General features: G+C 47.0%; 1 protein-coding gene across 1 annotated transcript in view; it reads right to left on the bottom strand.

Moving 5' to 3' along the window:
* Positions 1-23,436, bottom strand: part of TBC1D32 (TBC1 domain family member 32) — a 959,368-nt gene that overhangs the window by 628,791 nt on the left and 307,141 nt on the right. Inside the window, exons 13-14 of the mRNA XM_086926728.1 lie at positions 19,914-20,051; positions 4,927-5,019 (exon numbers count right to left, since the gene is read on the bottom strand). Of these exons, the coding sequence (XP_086782854.1) occupies positions 4,927-5,019; positions 19,914-20,051 (231 nt within the window). The remainder of the gene's footprint in view (positions 1-4,926; positions 5,020-19,913; positions 20,052-23,436) is intronic.

The following is a 23,436-nucleotide window of genomic DNA, read 5'->3' as shown; positions in this document are numbered from 1 at the left end:
AAACCCTCAACTCCAGATGGAACAATAACTAATGCCTCACATCGCCTGCTCCACATCAGGAGCCTTCACCTGCCTATGCTGCCCGTTCACCTTGACCCCAACACTGAACACCACCACAGCATCCAGGCCACACCAGCCCGGAACCGAAGACTCCCGCACCCCACCACCTCGGACAATTCACCTGCTTCCTGCTCACTGCCAGATCGCTCTGCAAGTATGCCAGCAAAATCTTGGACACTATCTCCACCCTCACCTTCAACGTGACATTCATCACAGAAACCTGGCTCACCCCCACTTCGACCCCAGACATCGTCACAGCAGTGGCTTATAAATGAAACATTGCAACCGCACCAACAGACATTGAGGCAGCATCACCATCATACACAAGGAATCGATCACCTGCACCATCTCCAAATCTAAAAAAAGTTGATCTTGGAACACATGAATCCCCAGCTCTGCACTGAAATTAACACCACCATCAAAGGCACCCTGCATAGAGAACACCAGGACCACAAATTGTCATGGGCGATGCCATCACAGAATTCTTCAACCCGCTCGCCATCGAATCAGCACACTACGTCTTCCTGAGAGATCTCAACTTCCTCCTGGATGATACAACCATTACCAGCTCCACCTACTTTCTGAAAATACATGACAACATCAGCCTCAAGCAGCTAGTCACAGACCCCAGGCAGAAAGCAGGATAGACTATGGATCATATCTTCACATCCAGCAACAGAGTCAGCTACAGCCACCCCTCTGAACTCACCTGGTCGGACTACTTCATTATATACTTCACAGCGGACGTCCGGAAAGTTCAGTGCGGGGTCCTCCAAGGCTCTTCCCTTTCCCCCCTCTTGTTCAATCTCTATGTCGCCCCTCTTATCTTTTCCCTTCAACAGATGGAGGTCGCCGTATTAAACTATGCGGATGACCTCCAGCTTGTCTTCAACCTATCTTCTTCTCCCTCCTCTGTGCTAAACTTTCAATCTGTCATGCTCCATATTAGGGACTGGATGAACCACAACCACCTTAAACTCAACCCTGACAAGACCGAGCTGGTGTTGACGGGTGGTTCATCCAGCCCCTGGTCCTCTCTCTTCTGGCCTCCCTCTCCTGGTCCTTCCCCCACACCCTCCTCCTCTGTTAAACTCCTAGGCATAAAAATCAATTCTCAACTTACTCTTCACTCCCAGGTTAGCTCTGTGGTATCTTCCTCTTTTCTTTCCCTGCGCACTATTCGCAGAGTGTCTCGTTTCTTCACTTTCTCTGCCCTCAAGCTTATAATCCTGGCCATGGTGGTGTCCCGCCTGGATTACGGCAATGCTCTATATACCGGCATCCCCGCTTACAGCTTGCGGCGTCTACAACAGATTCAGAACCAGGCGGCCCGCCTGGCCTTCAAACTCCCTAAATTTCACCATTCTACCCCCCTTTTGAAATCTTTACACTGGCTCCCTGTGGGCGCCAGGGTCCAATTCAAGCTTGCAACCATCACTTTTCTGGCCCGACTTGGCTTGGCTCCGGCCTTTATCTCATCCGAGATTACTCCATATGTTCCCACTAGGGAACTACGCTCGTCCTCTCAATCCCTCCTCACTGTCCCCCGTTTCCGGAGAAAGAAGTGGGGAGGATCCAAATGTGCCACCCTTGCCCCGACCCTTTGGAATTCTCTTCCCCTTGAACTCCGCACCATTACTCTGTACCCACAATTCCGTAGACACCTCAAGACTTATTTGTTTACGAAGTCCTTTGATTAATTTCCTCCAACCCTCCCTGCCTATTAGCCCCGGATCCGGTTAGAGTTAGCGCCAAGAAACCGCTGGTATACGTGCGCTTTAGAAATAATTTTAAATCAAATAAATCAAATCATACTTAACCATCGCTGGACCTACCCTCACCCCCCCACCCCAAAGACATGGCGCCCCCTTCCACAACTGTTCTAAGGTCAATCAGCAGTAATGGACCAACGTCCTCACACCACACTCCCCACAGATATCACTGACTTGGATCGGACTGTACAGAACTTCAACAACTGGATCACCAATGCCGCTGACCAAGTCGCCCCAACCAAACTAGCCATCAAACACAGACCCCCCCCCCCAAACAAGCCAGCTGGCACACCCCTGAACTCCAAACGTGAAAACGCAGATGCAAAAAACTAGAAAGAAGAAGGCGCACAAGCCGGAACCAAACCGTCAGAGCCACTTCCAAATCAGCTCTCAATGACTACCACGACAGATCGAAGCTGGATTGACACAGGCTCCAACCAAGCCAAGGAACTCTTCACCATCGTCAGAGAGTTCATCTACTTGTCAGCCACTGAAAACGCAATCCCCACATCACAGGAATTCTGAGACGCCCCTGCCGACCATTTCCACAACAAAATAGCAACCATATATACAAACTTCAACCCCCAACCCTCCAACCCCCTCAGCCACCAATCGACCACCATCACCCCCCACCGGCTCACCGCTTGGGAACAACTCAGCACATCAAACACAACCACTCTGATGAACACTATCCACTCAGGAACTCCCACCGACCCCTGCCCCTACAAGCTCTTCAACTTCAGAATAGACAAGTTCAGCTGCCAACTCACCACCATCTTCAACGTGTCGATAACCACAGCCACTTTCTCAAAAGCCTGGAAGCACACTGAGGTCAGACCACTCCTCAAGTAACCCGCAGCAGACCCCAGTGAGCTCCAGGCCTTCCGTCCCATTTTGTTGCTCCCATTCCCCGCCAAAGTCCTGGAGAAGACCATCAACCTCCAACTCACCAAACACCTGGAGAACCCCCCCCCCCAAACAGGCTTCAGAACCAATCACACAGCACTAGATCACACTGATCGCTGAAACAGGCGACATCTGCACCCTACTCGACAAACGAGAATCAGTCTCCCTGATCCTGCTCGACCTCTCCGCAGCTTTTAACACTGTCTCTCACCATACACCCATCAATTGCCTACACCAGATTGGCATAACAGATGATGCTCTCAAATGGATGGCATTCTTTGTCGCTGAGCACACCCACAAAGACTAACTCCCTCTTTTCACATTACAGGCCAAGCACAACATTTTCGGAATTGCACAAGGCTCATCCCTCAGCCCAACCCTCTATAACATCTACATGACACCACTTGCGGACATCATCAGATCACACAACATCAGCATCACCTCCTATGCCAACGACACTCAGTTCGCTCCATCACTCTCAGCCGATCCAGTTTCATCAATGACCAACTTCTACAACTGTATGAAGAAACTTTCAGCTTGGATAAGGGACAACTGACTTAAGCTCAACACAGACATTTTCGGCAAGCACACCACCCTTTGTAACAACTCTTGGTGGCAATCAGAACAAGGACCCCCCCCCCCCACACCTAAAGCCTGCGCCTGAAACCTCGGCACCATCCGAAAGCGAACTATCCATGAAACATCAAGTCAACAGCGTCTCCTCAGTAAGCTTCCACCCACTCTGCAAGATCTTCAGGTGGCTCCCTATCAACACCAGGAAAATGGTAACGCAGACCCTCATCACCAGGCGACTGCATTCGGCAATGTACTCAATCCCAGTACCACCACCAAACTCATGCAAAAACTACAGTTGATCCAGAACGTGGCAGCCAGAATGATCCTCAACCTGCCCGAGAGAATTGTCTCCCTGTTCAGAAGAGATGCCACTTCAAGCTCCTAACCCACGCCTACAAAGTACTCTATGACAAGGGTCCGCCTACATGAACCACCGCCTACACTTCCACCAGCCGCCTAGGCACCTCCACTCAGCACATCTCGCCTTCTTAGAGATACCCTGCATACGCCGCAACCACACTGGAGGATGCTCCTTCTCCCACCACGCCACCAAAACCTGGAACAACCTACCCTTCCACCTCCGCACTGCACCACAGCCGACCAAATTCAGGAAGGGGCTCATGACCTGGTTTTTTGACAGAGCAGCAGCAAGCGCCTAGGTACCCTCCTGAGTTACAAGTTAGCGCTTTATAAATTTGACTTGATTGATATGTCTCCTCCACTTTGACTGTCATAAATTTGTGTCAATCAATCTTTTTATCTCAAAAAGGTTATGGTATCTCATTATACTTGAGTCGTCTTAAATATCCAATTAGTGAACTGCAGCTCATCCAAAACATTAATGGCAAATTGCTGATAAGCTTACCTTCACCAGGCTTATCTGCTTTATATCTGACAGCACTTATTCGATTTTACGAGTCTTAGCAAACAGTTTTAACCAGCCCTAGATCAATCATTTCATCTTTTAGAAGAAAGCTCCTCTCTTCACTCAGCAGAGCCTCGTTCCTTACTGCTCTTACATGACCTTTTGTTCTTCTACAGCCCATCTGCTTCATGTTCGATCCCTTAAGAAGGTACTGTAGTTTGGCAACCAAGTACTGGGATAGCTTACTATCAGTCTGTTACACATAGTGCTATCATCAAATGTCGATTTGAAAACCTGTTTTTTCATGCAGCTCTTTGATATTCTGTATTTCAAAGAAGTTTTGATCTCATCCTTTGTCCAGGATGCCGCACACCTAAGCAAATGATGCATTAAACAAATATATCTCATTCATCTATTGATTCGTTTAGATTAAATACAGATCTCTTTCCGCAGGCAATGTGGGACTCTCTGGCTTTGGACACATCATCACACGTGCTATTATAGCAGGCAGTCTGGTCCATGCAGTATGTGCAATGAGTAGCTTCTGAATGAGGTGGATGGATAACGCCAAATAAACAAACTTGGCACAATCTGTGCTGGAATTGACAGAGCTCTAAATACTATGATATGTAAGGAGGTAGGGGTGACATGAATTAGCCAAATGTAGTAAAGATATTACATGTAAAATGAATCTACTTACACTCATTTCTAAAGTATTTGAAGAAAACACACTTGAAAGGTACTTACCTATATGCACTGCAAGCTTCTTCTTTGAGTAATTCGGAGAACGATACATGATGTTGATAAAAAGAACCAAGAGGTCTATGAGAGACACAGATTCTAAAAATGTGAAAAAGAAAAATCACATGAAAACAAGTCATCAATAGATAGGACTGCAATAACACTACTGCATGCATCAACGATGGATGACTGTGAAACCCTGAATAATATCAATACACTCAAAACTGAAAGGGCACTCTATCATCGAGAGACAGGGATAGACAGACAATAGGCAAACACAAACAGATATTCAAATTCAGTAGAATGACCGGAACCACCATAAAGTGACATCAGTGGCAGCTTTAGGGCACTACCTATAGGCGTTGGTAAGTTACTGCGAAAAGCTGAAAAGGAACAGTTTTGGATTTCTTGTGAGTGCAGCTGCAAAGAAAACCATTTCATCTTTCTTATTAGTATTCTTCTAGGGAGGGATAGATGTCAGACGTTTCTCTCTTGAGATGTCATGCATTTTGGGCCCGATTCACAGAACTAACTTAAGACAAAATCCTAAACTTACTACCATTTTGGTATCCACAGAAGGCACTTACTCATTTTGGTATTCACAGAAGGCACTTACTCATCAATGACTAAGTGCCTTCTGTGAATACCAAAATGAGTAAGTTACACAAAATGAGTAAGTTACTCAAAATGGTGCGAGCTGAATATTAGTACTGAAGTCGGGCGGTGAAGCCGACTCGGAGTGTTCCAGCCGGGAGTAACGGATCGCAGTATGGGGAGAGGAGGCACCGGCTGTCATGGAAGAAGGAGTATGGCGGCACGAAACAAAACACGTTGGCTCCACACCACACGGTCGTGCTACAAACGGAGCAAGCACCTGGCCCCTAGCGCTGTAGGGAGGCAGACTTGAGCAACACCTGCGTGGCTGCCATTTTGTGGAGGGCGGCTGGGTTTAATGAAGAGAGGCAGCTTAGAGCTTGCGGCCTCGCCGGATTGCACAATAGACAGTTGTAGGACCCGAATTTACCCATTACATTGGTGATCCTGTTAAGAGCACTTCTGCCCTGCTTGTCCTCTGGATAAGGTAGAGCGTGGTCTGGTGAAAGGTGTGACGATAAAAGACCGGCTTGAAGCTTCACAGACACCCTGACTTGGGACGTCACTAATGGCACTTTAGTACGGACAGCGATAAGTCTGGTCAGCGATAGATTCAGCAGGGTGTGCGACCCCCTGTCTAGAGGAGAAACGGTGGGCGCTGAGCACAAAGGCTGCACTGTGTAGACTGCACTGCCTCACGTGCTGTGGCTTGCGACTCTGCAATCTACAACGCTGCATGGTCGCGAAACATCCAGGTGCCCAATCGTGCTGTCTAGGTGCAGTGGCCAGAGACCAACATTGGCCAAGTGAACTTGCAGTTAGTGTGGGACGCGTCACGATTTCAGCAGGAAATTGGGTTGCATAGTCACTGGAGGACCACGGCGGGGACTGCAGGTGTGGCCAGAGGTTGCACACAGTATACAGCGCTGGGCTATTGACACCATGAGGCATAACTCAGCAGGTGTAGAGTACCGACATGGGGAAGCCAGAGACACATCAGCCGAAAATTAACTTTGACAAGAAATCTAACAACTTTGCAAACAGTGATGCTGGTCAACAGGAACAGCCCGGAGAAAACGTTGTGAACCAACCACCGGAGGATGATATAAGGGCAATGTACAAAGACCTGAAATCCAGTCTACAAGGGATAGACTCCAAAATGGACTCGCTGGCAGAGAGAATGGACAGAATAACACAACGTGTAGAGAAACAGGAGGGTCACATGAGTGTAATGGAGACAAGGATCACGGAAATGGAAGAAGGACAGGCGGGAATGGACAAAAAACTGTGAGGAATGGATGGAGTACTACAGTTAATAAAACAGAAGAATGAGGATTTGGAAGCTAGATCGAGGAGGAATAACGTTCGAATTACAGGCATAGCAGAAACTACGGATATCCAAAACATGGAAAAGTACATCGAGGAGATGATGATAGATCTCTTTGGGCCGGACCTATCCGCTATGTACCTAATTGAACGTGCACATCGCACATTGGGACCACGACCGAAACCAGGAGCGCCGGCGAGACCAATTCTGGCAAGAGTGCTGAACTACAGAGATAGAGATACTATTCTCAGACCCGCCAGAGAGAAGGGAGATATTCAATACAAAGGAAATAACATCTCTCTATACCCGGACTTCACGCTACAAGTACAAGCGGCCCGTAGAGAATTTATTCCTGCAAAGAAAATATTCCAACAGATCTGCACTAGGTACGCCTTGATCTATCTGGCCAAATTAAGAATTCAGAGTCCCTGGAAACCTACCTTTTTCACAAACGCTAAAGCCGCCCTTGCATATGCGAAGCAGATAGCGAAAGATCACAAGCAGCAAGCTACAATGAACGATTCACAGGCTGAAAGAACTTTGAGTGATAATAATTGATGGCCTTGAACATGAACGCTGGAAAAGCAGATAAGTGTTCGCTATGTTTCAAATGTAGTACTAAGTTTTTTCTATACTCTCATTAGCCATGGCTATACTGTTCGACTATCGAAAAGCGTCCTAGCCAAAATTTGGTTGTATAGGATATATTATCTGGTTGTCTGGGTATGTAAAAATGATTGATTTCATGGACCAAGGCCGCATGTTGTGCTCTCGGCCACCATACCAAAAGTATAGGGGAGTATTGCCGGCAGCCTCACGTACCCCTATGGGATGATTCTCTTAAGTTCGTTATTGTGGACTGAATGTTTATTGTTTACGGGGAGAGGGAGGGTAAATCACAACCTACTTGGGGGGTTGGTGTGAGTGGAGGGAGAGAACTGTGTTTTGTTTAACATACCAGCCATGTCAAATATCAGAGCCAACGAGTCAATTCTACCTGGATCACTCTCATACATGTCTGTCGTTCGCCTGACGATGGGAATTTACCACGCCGTGCGCTTCCATAGCTGTGCGATCTGGTGTACTCACCCTGGACACACTCGAGAGTAAGGACGCTCACCTATATGTTTTACACTTGCATCCATCATGACGGCCATCACATGTCTATCATGGAATGTTAGGGGCTTAAATGACCGTAGGAAGGCCAGACTGATCCACTCTTATTTAGTTAGGCATGAGGTAAACATATGTTTGTTACAAGAAACCCACTTAACGTCTGCAGCTAGGAACACGCTCAGACATAACAGATGGGGGAGGTAGTGGAAGCCAATTACTCGAATTATTCACAAGGTGTAGCAATACTAATACGTAGAGGACTGCAATGGAAGACACATCACTCTGTGACATACAGTGAAGGTAGATTTATACTGCTCCAAGGTACACTTTGCAACAGACCAGCTGTGATCGTAAACACCTACGGTCGCAAAACGGCATTCTTTCAGCACATCTGCCAGAATTGCCAGGCACTGGGAGAGGTAGCCATATTGTGGAGGGGAGATTTTAATGTTGTTTTGTCACCTACAGCAGACAGACGGGGTGCGACTCGAGAACATCATCCTAAGGCAGCAGAGATGTTGTTAGGTATAATAGAAGATTTACAATTGGTGGACACATGGAGAACTCTTCACCCGATGACTAGTGAGGGCACGTGCGTGACTCAACATCGGAACGCCTGGTCAAGGCTTGACTATTGGCTGATCACTAGGGACTTACACTCTTGGGTCACAGAAGCTACACACTACCCACGCACCTTCTCTGATCATGCGCCCACTCAGATAAAAAGGCAAATTCCACCGTCATACATACAACCGTTCAGCTGGAGATTCCCATCAAAAGCACTACTAGATCAGGTTTTTCGTGAAGAACTAAGAGTGAAACTAGTCAAATATTTTGAGTTAAATGAGGGATCGGTGGGCTCGCCTGGGACACTGTGGGAGGCGTTCAAGGTAGTCACTAGGGGACATTGCATCGCGCTAAAATTAGGGGTACTGAGGGCTATACGAACCACGCTCAAAAGCTGGAGCGTGACGTCAAGGACTTAGAAAGAGATATCCGAATGAATCCATCTTCTTACGCTAAGGCCCAACTTAGGACAAAAGTAACAGAATTCCGGCAGGAGGCGGAGAGGGAAACGGCATATATGCATAAATACACTCAGGCCAGATGATATGGAGAAGGAGACAGAGCTGGGAAAACGCTAGCAAATCTGCTCCGATCCCTGAGGGGATCTGAGTATATTACAAAACTTCACGCAGGGGCTGGGGTGGAGGTCAGAACTCCGCAGGACATACTCAAAACTATGACCCAATTTTACAAATCATTGTACACATCTCATACAAACACAGCACAATCAGACATTACTGACTATCTAGACACCGTAGCGCTAGCTTGGTTTATAATGGTGCTAGAGAATACATGGAACTACCTACCACAGTAGACGACGTGCAGCACGTAATAACTGGCATGCCCGCCGACAAATCCCCGGGAGCAGATGGGCTTACTGCAGCCTTTTATAAGGAATATGTGGATATCGTTGCCCCTAATTTGCTGCAGGTATATTTGGAGGCGATGGAAACAGGTGTACTTCCCCCTACTCTTAGAGAAGCCACAATCATAACTTTATCAAAATCTGACAAAGATCCCACTAACCCGGACTCTCATCAGCCACTATCATTGATTAATTTAGACACAAAAATATACGCCAAACTTCTTGCCAACAGATTGCAGCCAATGCTTCCACAGATAGCATTACCAGACCAATATGGGTTTATATCGGGTAGATCAACAGCACATAACCTAAGAGTGATCTTTGGTTTGCTGCATTATTTAGCTCCTTATGTCCAGGCGGTAGCAGCATTGTTGGACGCTACAAAAGCGTTCAACTCTCTGGAGTGGAAGTTCCTTTTTGCCCTGCCGACCAGGATGGGACTCAGTCCCATTTTTATTAAACAAATTCAAATAATATATGCTAGTCCAATGGCGAGGGTGAAGGTAAATGGACAGATCTCGGAATCATTTGCCATCACGAGGGGGACAAGGCAGGGCTGTCCTCTGTCACCGTTGCTATTTGCGATTGCCACTGAGCCATTGGCAGCAAGGCCTCGGCAACATCACACTCAACGGAGCATTGGTTTCACATCTAGAGGGTTATTGATATCCATGTATGCGGATGACATGACAATCTACTTAGTTAATCCTAAAGACAATTTTGACATAGTCATGAGAGAACTTATTAGATATGGAGGTCTAACAGGGGTGCAGATTATTTGGGCAAAATCCACGCTGTTACCACTCACGGATGACACCAACCAATGTGAAACTGAGTTTCCTATTCAGTGGGCAGCGGGCGAAATACGATACCTGGGGATATGGTTAGCCAACTACAAGAAAGTGGTGGACTGGATAGAAAGTAAGATATAGAGATGGAAGCGACGGCCGTTCTCCCTAACGGGACGCATCGCAATAACAAAAATGGTGATTCTTCCCAAACTTCTACATTTATTTGTAAACATACCTATGCCACTCAACACCCACTTTTTAAAAAGACTCCTTACGTGTATCCTTGAACTGGTTTGGGAAGGCAACCTCGGGTATCTTGGAATTTACTAACTGTACCGTTCTCTCAGGGCGGCCTAGGGGCCCCAGACGTTGAGCTTTATGCTTATAGTGCACAGGCACAGCATCTGCATTACTGGCAGCACCCAACTCCATATCAACCTCATGTAGCCCTAGAAATTGATATCACTACACCCACCCCACTTAATGCAGCAGTATATCATCCGTATAAACGACCCCAATCGGAAATTAATACTGTGGAAACAACGCCATGGGCCTGGAGAAGCATCGCAAAGAGGGCAGGTCACAAAAATTATATGCTCCGTCTATGCCACTGGGAGGTAACCCGCTTATAGGCCCACTAACAGATAAGGCTACCACCATATGGGCAAGGGGTCATAATTTAATGACAGGATGGGACTTGTACCCAGACGATACATTCCTAACTCTTCAACATATGTGCGAACCGCATTCGCCCTCAGCTTCAGATATGCTGCTGTACCAACAACTTAGCGGTACAAAAGGGGGTGGTGATGGACGGAGCAACTAAACCAATCAAACACTCACACCCAGTCAACAGATCTGGGTTTATTCCATCACCGTTCTTTAGCCCACTCTGCCACCCCAGTTCAGACATGGCCATATGCAAATCAGTCTGACCCTGAGCCTCATGGGAACAGTCCAGCCCGAACTGCCAAGCCATGCCTTCCCTGGACCGGAAACAAGCTTCCTAGGACCGGTTTCTGTCATTACAGCCGTCTCCAGCCAGGCTTGCTTGAATCCAGTGGCAAAGTGAGCAAGGGACTCACGTCTGAGCATACCCTGCCAACTTATGGCGAACAAAGTGGTACAAAAGGGGGTGGTGATGGACGGAGCATCTGAACCAATCAAAGACTCACACCCAGTCAACAGATCTGGGTTTAATCCATCACCGTTCTTTAGCCCACGCGAGGTATGCTGGGTTCCCGACCGCTCCAACTCCACTACCAGCACTGGAGAATATCCTGTCAAATCAGTCTCCTCGTCAATTGATAACGAGAATTTACAGTGTAACGCAAGAGACATCCCCCATTATTTCAAGTACATCTAAAGCAGACTGGGAGAGGGAATCTGACATTTCAATTACGGATAAGCAATGGCAATTCTGCTGTTCACAACTAGAACACCTTTCGCCCAATTAAAGGTTACGTCTTATACATTTACATTTTTTGCATAGAGTTTATCGAACACCGCTACAATTGCATCGAATGGGTATACAACCAGATACGAGTTGTTGAGATGTGGAGCCCAAGACGCCAGGTTCATACATTTAGCATGGTACTGCAGACCAATAGCGCAATTTTGTTTGGAAATTTTTCGGCACATAACATTACCAACGTCCAACTACAGACTAATCCACTGGTGCCACTGTTGAGCTTTGTGTTGGAAATTCCAAAGGGTCCTCGCAAGCTGGCGTCCATGTTGCTCCTGCTTGCAAAATGTCAGGTAGCGATACACTGGAAAAAATCACAACCGCCTACAATGGTTCAATGCGGTCACATACTGTAAAGATCAATTGTTGAACTATTGGGATTTTGCGACCTCTGGATGTGTGGGGGCCCTTTGTGAGCTGGCTGGAGCAGGGGGGTTCTGACCTCCAGGCAGATCGAAATCCGTGAATAACCCTTTTTTGTTTAACGCTGTGCTGGGGATAATATCTGTTATGTATTGCTATATTAGATTCCTCCTATTGACTCCTAGAACATACTGATGTAGGAGAACATACGGTTGGGAAGGAGCGAGGTCTGCCACAGACCTTCACAGGTAGATGAGAGGAGGATAGATCTAGGGTTTTGAGCTTTATGGCATGGCAGGGGGGATAGGGGGTGCTTCCTTGTTCTGTGAGTATTGATTTGCTAGTTACAATATATAGTTTTTTAGTCCTATTGTTATACATCCACTGGTTCGCTCATGTGAAAGAAATCCTACATCGCTGCGGTCCTCCGGGATGTTGGCGTAAAGGCTGTGTTCTCAGAGATATAATCGATAAATCGAATGCTGCCGGCCCCAGGGTTGTAGGCATACATCTGTGTAACCTGTACAAATCAAAATAAACATCTTTATAAAAAAAATAAAAGTTACTCAAAATGAGTAAGAAACTCATTTTGGTATTCACAGAAGGCACTTACATATCAATGAGTAAGTGCCTTCTGTGAATACCAAAATGAATAAGTGCCTTCTGTGAATACCAAAATGGTAGTAAGTTCAGGATTTTGTCTTAAGGTAGTTCTGTGAATTAGGCCCTTTGAAAATACTTTTGGGGCTAACTTTAAGCAGTAGAGAATGGCTTGAATTGGTCGCGCTGTCCCTTCGCAACAAATCAGAAGTGTTTGGAATAGGTGGAGCAGTAAATAAATAGAACAGTCTTTTTCTAGGTCTAATGTAAAAATAAATCTCTCCTTTAATAATGGAGATCCAAGAAAACAGCATTCAAGGACCGGTTGGACAACAACGCACACAACTGCAAGGAGCTCTTCAACATCGTGAAAGAGCTCTCCAACCCCAGCGCAGGAAACAACGACATCACCCCATCGCAAGACCTCTGCAACTCCCTCGCTTCATACTTCCACAACAAGATCGCGGACATACACAACAGCTTCAACAACCAACCAACGCACACCATGACCGAACAACCACCCCCCACCACCACCCTCCACGCCTGGACCCCGATCAGCACCGAAGACACCATACACACGATGAACTCCATCCACTCCGGATCACCGACCGACCCCTGCCCTCACCACGTCTTCAACAAGGCCGACGCTGTCATCGCACCCCACCTGCGGGACATCATCAACACCTCCTTCGACACCGCCACCTTCCCTGAGAGCTGGAAACACGCCGAACTCAGCGCTCTCCTCAAGAAACCAACAGCGGACCCCACTGAACTCAAGAACTACCGCCCCATCTCGCTCCTCCCGTTTCCAGCCAAAGTCATCGAGAAGACCGTCAACAAGCAGATGGCCGCCTTCCTCGAGACGAACGGATCCCTCGACCCCTCACAGTCAGGCATCCGAGCCAATCACAGCACCGAGACCGCCCTCATCGCCGCCACCGATGACATCCGAGCCCTGATGGACAATGGAGAAACAGCGGCCCTCATCCTCCTAGACCTCTCCGCGGCATTCGACACTGTCTGCCACCGCACCCTAGTACAGCGCCTCAGCAACGTCGGAATCCAGGACAAGGCGCTGGAATGGATCATCTCCTTCCTCGACGGAAGAACACAGAGAGTCCGCCTACCACCGTACAAGTCAGAAGCCTCCGAAGTCATCTGCGGCGTCCCTCAAGGGTCATCTCTGAGCCCCACCCTCTTCAACGTCTACATGAGCCCCCTCGCGGCCATCGTACGCAAACACAACCTCAGCATAATCTCCTACGCCGACGACACCCAGCTGATCCTCTCCCTGACCAACGACCCCGCCTCCGCCAGAGCCAACCTGCACGAAGGGATGAAAGAGGTAGCCGAGTGGATGACGACCAGCCGCCTGAAACTGAACTCTGACAAGACGGAGGTCCTCATCCTGGGCTCTTCACCCTCCGCCTGGGACGACTCCTGGTGGCCTCCCTGGGCACCGCACCCAAACCGACAGACCATGCACGCAACCTGGGCTTCATCCTGGACTCCTCCCTCTCCATGACCAGGCAAGTCAACAACGTCTCCTCGGCGTGCTTCAACATCCTACGCATGCTACGAAAGATCTTCTGGTGGATCCCCTCTGAGACCAGGAAGACCGTCACCCAGGCCCTCGTCACCAGCCGACTGGACTACGGCAACGCCCTCTACGCCGGTACCACCGCCAAGCTCCAGAAGAGACTCCAGCGGATCCAGAACGCCTCAGCCAGACTCATCCTCGACATCCCACGAACCAGCCACATCACCGGACATCTGAGAGACCTCCACTGGCTCCCCGTCAACAAAAGAATCACCTTCCGCCTCCTCACCCACGCACACAAAGCCCTACACGACCAGGGTCCGAGCTACCTCAACAGCCGAATCAACTTCTACGCTCCCAATCGCCACCTCCGATCAGCCAACCACGCCCTCGCCGCCGTCCCCCGCATCCGAAGAGCGACTACGGGAGGAAGGTCCTTCTCCTACCTGGCCGCCAAGACCTGGAACTCCCTCCCGACCGACCTGCGCCTGACCCAAGACCACCTCGCCTTCAGGAAGAAGCTGAAGACCTGGCTGTTCGAGCAGTAGCGGCAACCCCCCCCCCCCCACCCCCCCAGCGCCTTGAGACCCTACGGGTAGTTAGCGCGCTATATAAGTGTCACTGATTGATTGATTGATTGTATGTTATGCTGGACCCTCATCCTGAAAAATTACTTCCTTAGAAATATGTTTAAGAACCAAAGCTGCACAAGTGGTCTTCATCCACTTGATATTTGCTTGATGAGGAAGTACTTAGAGTTCACTCCCATTTGGTTAGTTTTGATGTGAATAATTTATATTAGACACTCAAAAACAAAAATATGATGTCTTTTTTCACAATGTGTAGATCTTGATGTCGTTTTTTCAGGGGTGTTTGGGGGCTTTTTGATTAATTCTAATGTGTGGCTGAATAGCATTACTCATGACAACTATTTGCCTGAAATTATACAAGTCCTAGTGCCTCAATGCCTTGTCAATGTTGTCCTCGCTGGGACTGTAAATGCAATGGGAGAAGTGATCCCTGGAAGAGTCAAGTTTATTTTCTTATATAAACTTTGGAGGAGGACCCTTTCTCCTAATCCTACAGCAGTTGGATTGGGATTTTTGCTGGTATCTGGAATATGCCATGGACACTAGGTATTTGTAGGTTTCTTGTTCGTAGCACAGTACACTAGGGCCGTCTCCCAACACCTGAAAGGATAAAACTATTTGCAGAAAGCCTAAAGGTCAGCCTTGCAGGACATCATTTCTTTGATTTATTAGGCAGTGTTCTCCTTCAAAAGATCATACAGTGTAGAAAACCCAACGTCTGAAAACAACTGAATTTTCTAATTGCATGAAGTCAAACCTCATGTGCCAAACATCCAGTGCTGGGAAAGTCCGCATTAGAGACTGTAGGGCCCCTGGGCTCTTAGTCTTCTGGTTAGACCCTTCCTATTTCTTATAAACCACCAGCTTTTCCTATTGTGCACTTCTCAACAATGTAGCAACAACAAAAAAACAACAAATGTAGGGGGAACTACTGTATGCTTATGGTTTCGGTCCCCAGTTGTCAGAGGAGCCACATCTGCATCCAGCTTTCCAATTGCTTTGTTTAGGCTGTGTTGATTGTTCTCTGTACTCCCCTATCTTGCTGGGGCAGACAATCCATGTTTCTAAAAAATACAGGGACTCTGGGACTGAGGACCAGATGTACAACCATTCAGATCAGCAAGTCGCAAACTGCGCAGAATGGCGACTCGCTAAACTGTGTGTACAACAGTGTCTCCGACACTATTTACGATGCCCAATGGGGTCACAAATTGCAAGCCTCATCAATACTTATGAGGCAAGCGCAATTTGTGACCCCACTGGGAATGGCTTGCACTCACAGGGATGGTGGCCTGCTGGGGGCAGCATACCACCATGTCTGTCACTGCTTTTTCAATAAGCAGTTTAAAAAAAAATAAAAGTAAGCCTGTTTTCCTTAAAGGAAAACTGGCTGCAATTAAAAATGAAAAATTTAACTTTTCAGTTTAATTTTTCAAGGGCTGGCAGTGGTCCCTTGCCAAACTGCCTGCTCTTAAAAAATTATTTTCGCCCCCATTCACAAAGGGGAAGGGGTTCTTTGTGGACCCCTTCCCGTTTGCGAGTGGTTTTCCACCTACTTGGTAAACTGCGAGTGTTTTGGGACCGCAAATGCGGTTGCAAAACAAAAGTACATTGATGTTAGAGTCGCTATTAGTAAGGGATGCCCTTGGCACGCCCCTTCCTAATTGCAAGTTGCAAACACTATTTTGCGAGTCAGTGACTCGCAAAATAGCGTTTGTACATACAAACACCGTTTTTTGCTGTCGCAAATGGGTTTATTTCCCTTTTGGTACCGCAAAAAACGGTTGTACATCTGGGCCCTAGTGGACAGCAGTCAGTCATATAAGCAATGTTACCTAATGTAAACCTGAGTTTTCAATCTTGAGTACATTCATTAAATTCCTAACCAGACTATGTCAAAATAAAAGCAGGATCTCAGACGACTTTTTATTTAACAATCCCTTTACAAAAACTATTTTTCAAAAAAGATCTACTTAAAGATGAAATGTGAACTCCAATTTGAATTCAAACCCAACTTAAATAAGCAAATGGACTTAGACACAATCAGAAAGGCATCCACCACATTAAGTAGTAGTGTATGGCTGTCATTTTAAAGCTACATGCTGTTCCAGCGGTCCGTAATCTAACATCTGTAGGCTTGCAGTTTATTTTGACTAAACGATCTTAAATACTATGCCGTGCTCCATCGTGCTGAGTTTACTGTGAAGGTGAGCAGATTGTTTTTTAATGTAATAAAGTTACTAAAATAGATATGCTGGATTACATGTAAGGTTTACTTCTCCATTATGAGATTCATCATTATTACATTTACACAGACATCAATAGCAGACAACTCTCAAGCTCAGAAGGCATTGGAGCCAAGAAAACAGAAAAACATGACAGTCAAAAATAAGAATACTTAAAGTTCATAAATCCTTCGTAGACAGCAAACATACTTCTGTGTGGTTAGAGTCAGAATTTAGACTTTAGTGTCTAAGAAAGCTATGGCCTCTGGAGGAGCTTCGCGCGGGTCCAAGATGGCCGCTTGAGAGCTCGGATCCGTCGACCCCTTCCTTCGGCACTAATATTCTGGCTTTGATCTTGTGACAATTCCCCGATACCGGACAGCGGATTGCACGCGGTGCATTTTGCAGTGCTTCTGGCTCCCCTGTGGCGTTCGGGGCCTGAGATATGCCGTCCTGTAAGCTGCGGCCTTCCACCAGCTTGAGCCGGGAGTCAGGGTGTGTGCCGCGCCCGGCTCGTAATTGAACAACACCGGGGCCAAAACCGGAAGTCGCCGGTCAGGCCCCGGAACTGGTCGGCGGGCAGCCGGCAGTCGCTGGAAGTGTCACAGAAGATCAGCGGAGGTCTGGGAGTCTCCCGCGGGGCCCCCTTCACTGAATATTCACCGGGAACCACGGCGGGGGAGACCTGAATCGCGTGCTGGTGGCGGGACTGTTGTTTTTGGTCTCGGCGCACCGCAGCCCTATTGGGCGGCACGGGGCCCCCCTGCGATACGAGAACGCCACGCTTTCCTTTTTCCCCGATTTCACCCAGATGGTACAGAAACAACAGCAGAGCTTCCTCCAGGTGAAAAAGACACTCAGAGACAAGGGACTTAAGTATGCCATGATGTTCCCGGCTCACCTACGTGTCGAGATCGAGGGGAGGGCCTGGTTTTTCGACAATCCGCAGGTTGCATCGGACTGGATAGACAGCAGATTTGTGGACAATCCGGAGTGGAGAGACGTCGACGGAGATGGCGGCGAGCGGGAACAAACAGGAATGAGAGAGGCCGGCAGAACTTTTCCTCTGTTTTTTTATGTCAGGTAGCGAGGTAGATCTGCAGCTAGTCCCCTGCTGTAATTTTTTGGGTGACCCCGGGTATTGGGGAAGTGTTCTTGGGGCTGGGGTTGGTGGGGGGGGGGTTGGCCTCCTCCTCATCACTACCTTTAGTTAACTCGTAGTTGGGATGTTGGGCAACAGGCACACTGCTAGTTGGGGTTGGGCGTTGGCCAGGTGCAGGGTTACATGGAGAAGGAGTGGCATGGGACATTTGGGGTTGTTTGGTTTTGAGATCTTATTGTCTGAAAATTGTTTGCAATGTGTTTCTCTTTTTTTTTTTTTCTTTTTGGACATCAGGGACATATGCTATGACCGTATCGTCTTCATACCAGTTAAATGTCGACTGTTAGACGAGGGTCGATGATAGGTGTGCTCAGCTGGAATGTGAATGACCTTGGGGCCTTGGGGAAGATCACTTATGGACAAGAAACCTTTCTGCCAAGGAGAAAAACCAAGGAAGCTGCAGGAGTTGTACTGCCCCTCTGCCAGTGTGCTGTTTGCTGGGTTGGCCTGCAGTGGTTGCTTCATTGCCAAGAGAAAGGAGAAGGAACTTTGTAAGGACTTTCATCTACATAATATTCTCCAAGGGCTTGAACTGCGCTTGCCTCCTGCTGAAGTCTCAGGGACAAAAGACTTCACCTCCAGCTCCCCACTGAATTTCCTTGCTGGGAATTCTGACTCCAGACACTTGCGTCCCGCTAGGAGCTAGGAGCCCGACGCATCGAGAAGAAGTGTGTCGCCGCCGCAGCTGAAATTGTCGCATCCCCGGAGAAGCGAGCCTTCGCCGCATCTCCCTGGAAGCGTGTGTTCATGGAAGCTGCCTGCTGTCGCATCACCGGAGAAGCGTGACGCCATCGGGAGAGTCGTCATCGCATCATCGGAGAAGCGTGTCGCAGGTCCTGTCGCGGCTCCAAAGTACAGAGTCGTCGCAAGGCTGCCAGGGCGTCATCGCATCGCCGCATCAAGGGCACCATCTTCTCGCATCGCCACCGGATCATCGCATCGCATCAAGGCGCCATCTTGAGCACCGCAGTAGGCCGGCAGGCCGAGAATCTACGCATCACCTCAGCAGAGGTAAAGGTTCACGACACATCCCCTACTCTGCGCACGCATTGAGGCACGACGCATCATCTCTCCCGGATCACGGAACCGACGCATCTCCTCTTTTGCGAGCCTTTTGTTTACTTTGCGTTACGCATCCAGGTACTTTGTTGAGAATTTTGTCGCATTTTCCATCATCTTGAAATAAGCAACTTTAATCATCTTTTAAGTATTCTTAAGTGTAGTATTGGGGATTTTTGTTGTTGCGGTTTTGTGTTTAAGTCTATATAAAGAATACTTAGTTTTATAAAACCTGTGTTGTGTCCATCAGTAGTGTTTTCACTGTTTTACTGTGTATATTCATTGATGCTTAACACACTGCCTCTGAGATAAGCCTGTCTGCTCGTGCCAAGCTACCAAGGGGGTGAGCAGGGGTTATTAAGGAGTGTAATCCCCTTATCCTGGCTTAAAATTAAGGGTCCCTATTTGGACTAAGGTGCATATCATTACCAACTAGAGACCCCCAGATCTAACAGTCAATATACCTAACCAAGAGTACATTAAAAAAAAAAGAAAACAGACGCCATGACGGACAAGCTGTAGCACAATAATATCCACGCATATATTTTTGCGGAATCACAAAATATAACCATTATTATAACCATAAATACATAGTTCTTAACCATTTACAACAAAAAAAGTATTCCTATTTAAACTTTCACTAAGTTTGTTAAGGAAAACATGATTATTGTGTTTAATTTAAAAAAAACATGTACATGCTAAATTTCCACAAACATCTCTCATTACCTTTTTTATTTTTCAGCTTTATTGGGAACAACTTTCTGCCATGGGTATATATCAGCATTCTTCCCAGAAGGCATAGTGAATGTACAAAATAAATGTATTGCAATTCCTTTCCAGAGTAGTGGTTTTTCTGCTTATTGCCTTAAATGAGAAAAAAATACAACAATGTTTGCTATAATTCAAGCCTTTGTAAAATTGTGCTAAATAATAATTATGCGTAATTTGGTGGGGATCTTCTTCTAGCACGAATCCAAGCAATAATCGCATACAACATGTTACAGGATCTGATATTGCACAAGCATGGAATTACCAAGCTAAAAGGCTAAGTAAACTTATTAAATGTTAACCTTACAATTGAGGTGGTCTTCCTTTGGTTGTTGTAATTCTTGGTATTGACAGAGTCCTTGATTGTGAGAGGAGATCGAATACCAAATTAAAGAATCGTAAATTTGAAGTGAATGAACCATTCTGCTGCACACTGTTACCTCTTGAGTGCTTCCTCCTCCTAGTCCTTACATCAGTAGCACTTACAAAGCCAGGCACAATTGGCAACAAAACCCTCAAGGCCAGCACAGCTCTAAACATCAGCATTAAAGCCACACTGTGAGCACTTAAACCCACTTAAGACACCACTAGTGTACCTAGAGAGGAGGCCCTCAAGTGCGAACTCCCATGAGGCAAAAGAAGAGCTAAGGAAGTCAAAGTCAGCCACCAACCTTGGCTTCTGCCTCTGGATAGGGAGTAGGGGAGGAACGGATAGGTAATTTTTGGCAGGAGGATGCACTCTATGCTCCCTTAACAGAAACGAAAACACAAAATGAGGCTTAACAGCTACTGCAGCCAACACCTCATGCAATTTTGTCATGGTGAAATTACCATCTGGAAAAATCGAGGCTGGTGTTGCCACACCTGGTAAAACCTATAGAGGGTACACCGGCCTACTCCGATTCAGGCAGAGCAGGATTCCATTTGGTCATTTCGCTCCATTTGACTCGTAATAAGGGGTGATGCTCTCAGTATTGGATGAGCTCAGGCTAGCAGCTGATAAAAACAAGTCTTTGGTGTTGATTTCATTGGACCTCACAGCCGTGTTCGACATAGGGGACAATCAAATGCTGATGGACCAAATTCAGATGCGGGCAATCACAGGCTCTGCCTTTCAGTGGATCTCTTCCTTCCTGAAGAATCGGTTGCAAAAGCTCCAGCTGGGTGGTTATGTGTCTAGGAAAGGGGCACGTCTGTGTGGAGTTCCGCAGGGCTCTGCTCTGTCCCCAATGGTATTTAATATTTATCTACGACCAATGGTGGCGGCCCTAGCACAAATGGACTGTCAACTGTTTTATTACGCAGATGACACAGTTGATCCTGCAGATTGATAATTCCAAGCAAGTAGAGTCGAATGCACAGAACATCCTTAGGTTTACGATGATTTGTATGACAGCTAACTCTCTTACGGTGAACCCAGATAAGTCAGAGGTTCTAGCAATTACCACTTGTGGTAACCATTGGCTACATTGTTTTTAGCCCCAGGAGTTAGATGAAACACCGACTCCGGTGTCTATCGTGAAGAGTCTGGGTATTAGACAACAAGATGGCACTGACCGTGACAGTGTTATGTTAATATATTTTTTTTAAAGCGCTCGTACGCCCGTGGGCTTCATGGCGCTATCGAAGAGGGAAGTATAAACACAACATAATACTCTAATGGTAGGCCTGTTTTAAAAGCCAGGTCTTTAGGGTCTGTCTGAATATCAGGAGATCCTGGCTCTGTCTGATCGATAGTGGTAGGGAGTTCCAGAGGGAAGCCGCTAGGTGGTGAAAGCAGCTGCCGCCCTGTCGTTTCCTTTTAAACCGAGGTACAGTTACTAGTGCCTTGTGAGCGGACCGGAGGTTCCGTGAGGGGACATATTTTGACACTATCTCCCTGATAAAATTGGGGCCTTTGTTCTGTAGAGCTTTGAAGGTGATGCATCCGGTTTTAAAGGCCACTCTTTGAGCTACCGGAAGCCAGTGTAGCTTTTCCAGGCCAGGTCTAATAGATTGCCATTTTGGTTGTTTCCAGATAAGTCTGGCAGCCTGGTTCTGGACCAGTTGTAGTCTTCTCAAAAGACCTGCTGGGAGTCCTAAGTAGAGGCTATTTGAGAAGTCTAAGCTGGAAAGAACAAGTGCGATAGTCACCTGAATCAGTGCAGAATGTGACAACAAGTGTGCAATTTTTTTAATCTTTCTAAGCTGGAAGAAGCTGGCAGATACAACAGCTCCCACCTGTGCTTTGAGAGATAGATCTGCGCTGAGCGTAACCCCCAGGCTCTTGACCGACATAGATTTAGCAGAGGGGGGGGGGGGGGGGGGGGGGGGCAGGTCAAGTGGCCAAAAGTATGGACCCCAGCTTAGTTTGTTTTTCCAGGGCAAGATCAGAGTCTGGAGTATTTAAGGGAAAGACAAGTAGTAATGGACGGAGGTATAAATTAAACAATAACGGGGAAAGTGAGGATCCCTGAGGGACCCATAGGTGGAGAGAGATCTAGAAGCTGTGAAAGTTCCTAATCGCACTGATTGTGTGCGCCCTTCAATGAAGGAGGTTATCCAGCTCAGAGCAGGGCCCCTGAGGCCCGCCTGCTCGACACGGTTGATCAGAATGTCATAGTCAACCGTGTCGAACGCGGCCGACAAATCGAGGAGCACAAGGGCCTGATGGATATCCTTATCTGCATTGGACTTTAGAGTGTCTTGTACTGCTAGTATCACAGCTTCAGTAGAATGGCACGGACGGAAGCCTGCCTGGTTCGGTTCCAGATACTCAGTACTCTAAATAAAGTTTGACAGGCAACTAGAGACATACACTTCTAAAAGTTTAGACAGATAGGGCAGGAGAGAAATAGGCCTGTAGTTGATTGAATCCAGCGGGTACGCTCCCGGTTTCTTTACTAGGGGAATAAGCAGAGCGTTCTTGAAGCTGCTAGGTACCTTACCCTGTGAGAGTGACTCATTTAGTATAGGAAGAATGCCTTGTGGAATAGCTAATCCTATCTCTTTAAAAATATGTGGTGGACACATATCATTAGGAGAACCTGATTTGACTTTGTATCAATGGGAGGGAGGGATTCCAGTGTAACTGGGTTAAAGTAACTGTCATCCATAGGAGTCTGATTTAAGGGTATGGGTATGCTCTGTTTTAAGGTGACAATCTTGTGTTTAAAAAAATGATTTAGAGAGTCACAAAGTTCTTGAGTGGGGATTACAGGAGGGGCTGTCCTCTCATTGTTGCAGGGATCGTTAACTATGTTTAGGCGTTCCTGTTTTCAGTTTCTATTTTTGGTAAATTCTGGTGGGGTTTTTTCAGTGTTTTCAATATCTTAAAAAACAGTTTTTATCAGTGGTTACACATTTTCGCGCCACTAAGAACAACAGAAAAAGTGTTTTTCCGGTGTTTATGGAATGTTTTGCTTTTATTATTGCTTGCTTTTTACACTGAAAGAACATGGTATATAGACAGTGTACTTATAGTGTATATGAGGTCCAAATA

This window comes from Lissotriton vulgaris, chromosome 6, assembly GCF_964263255.1.
Source record: "Lissotriton vulgaris chromosome 6, aLisVul1.2, whole genome shotgun sequence".
Classification (NCBI taxonomy): Eukaryota; Metazoa; Chordata; class Amphibia; order Caudata; family Salamandridae; genus Lissotriton; species Lissotriton vulgaris.
Note: the sequence above shows the minus strand (reverse complement) of the source record. Positions and strands in the feature narration are given on the sequence as shown.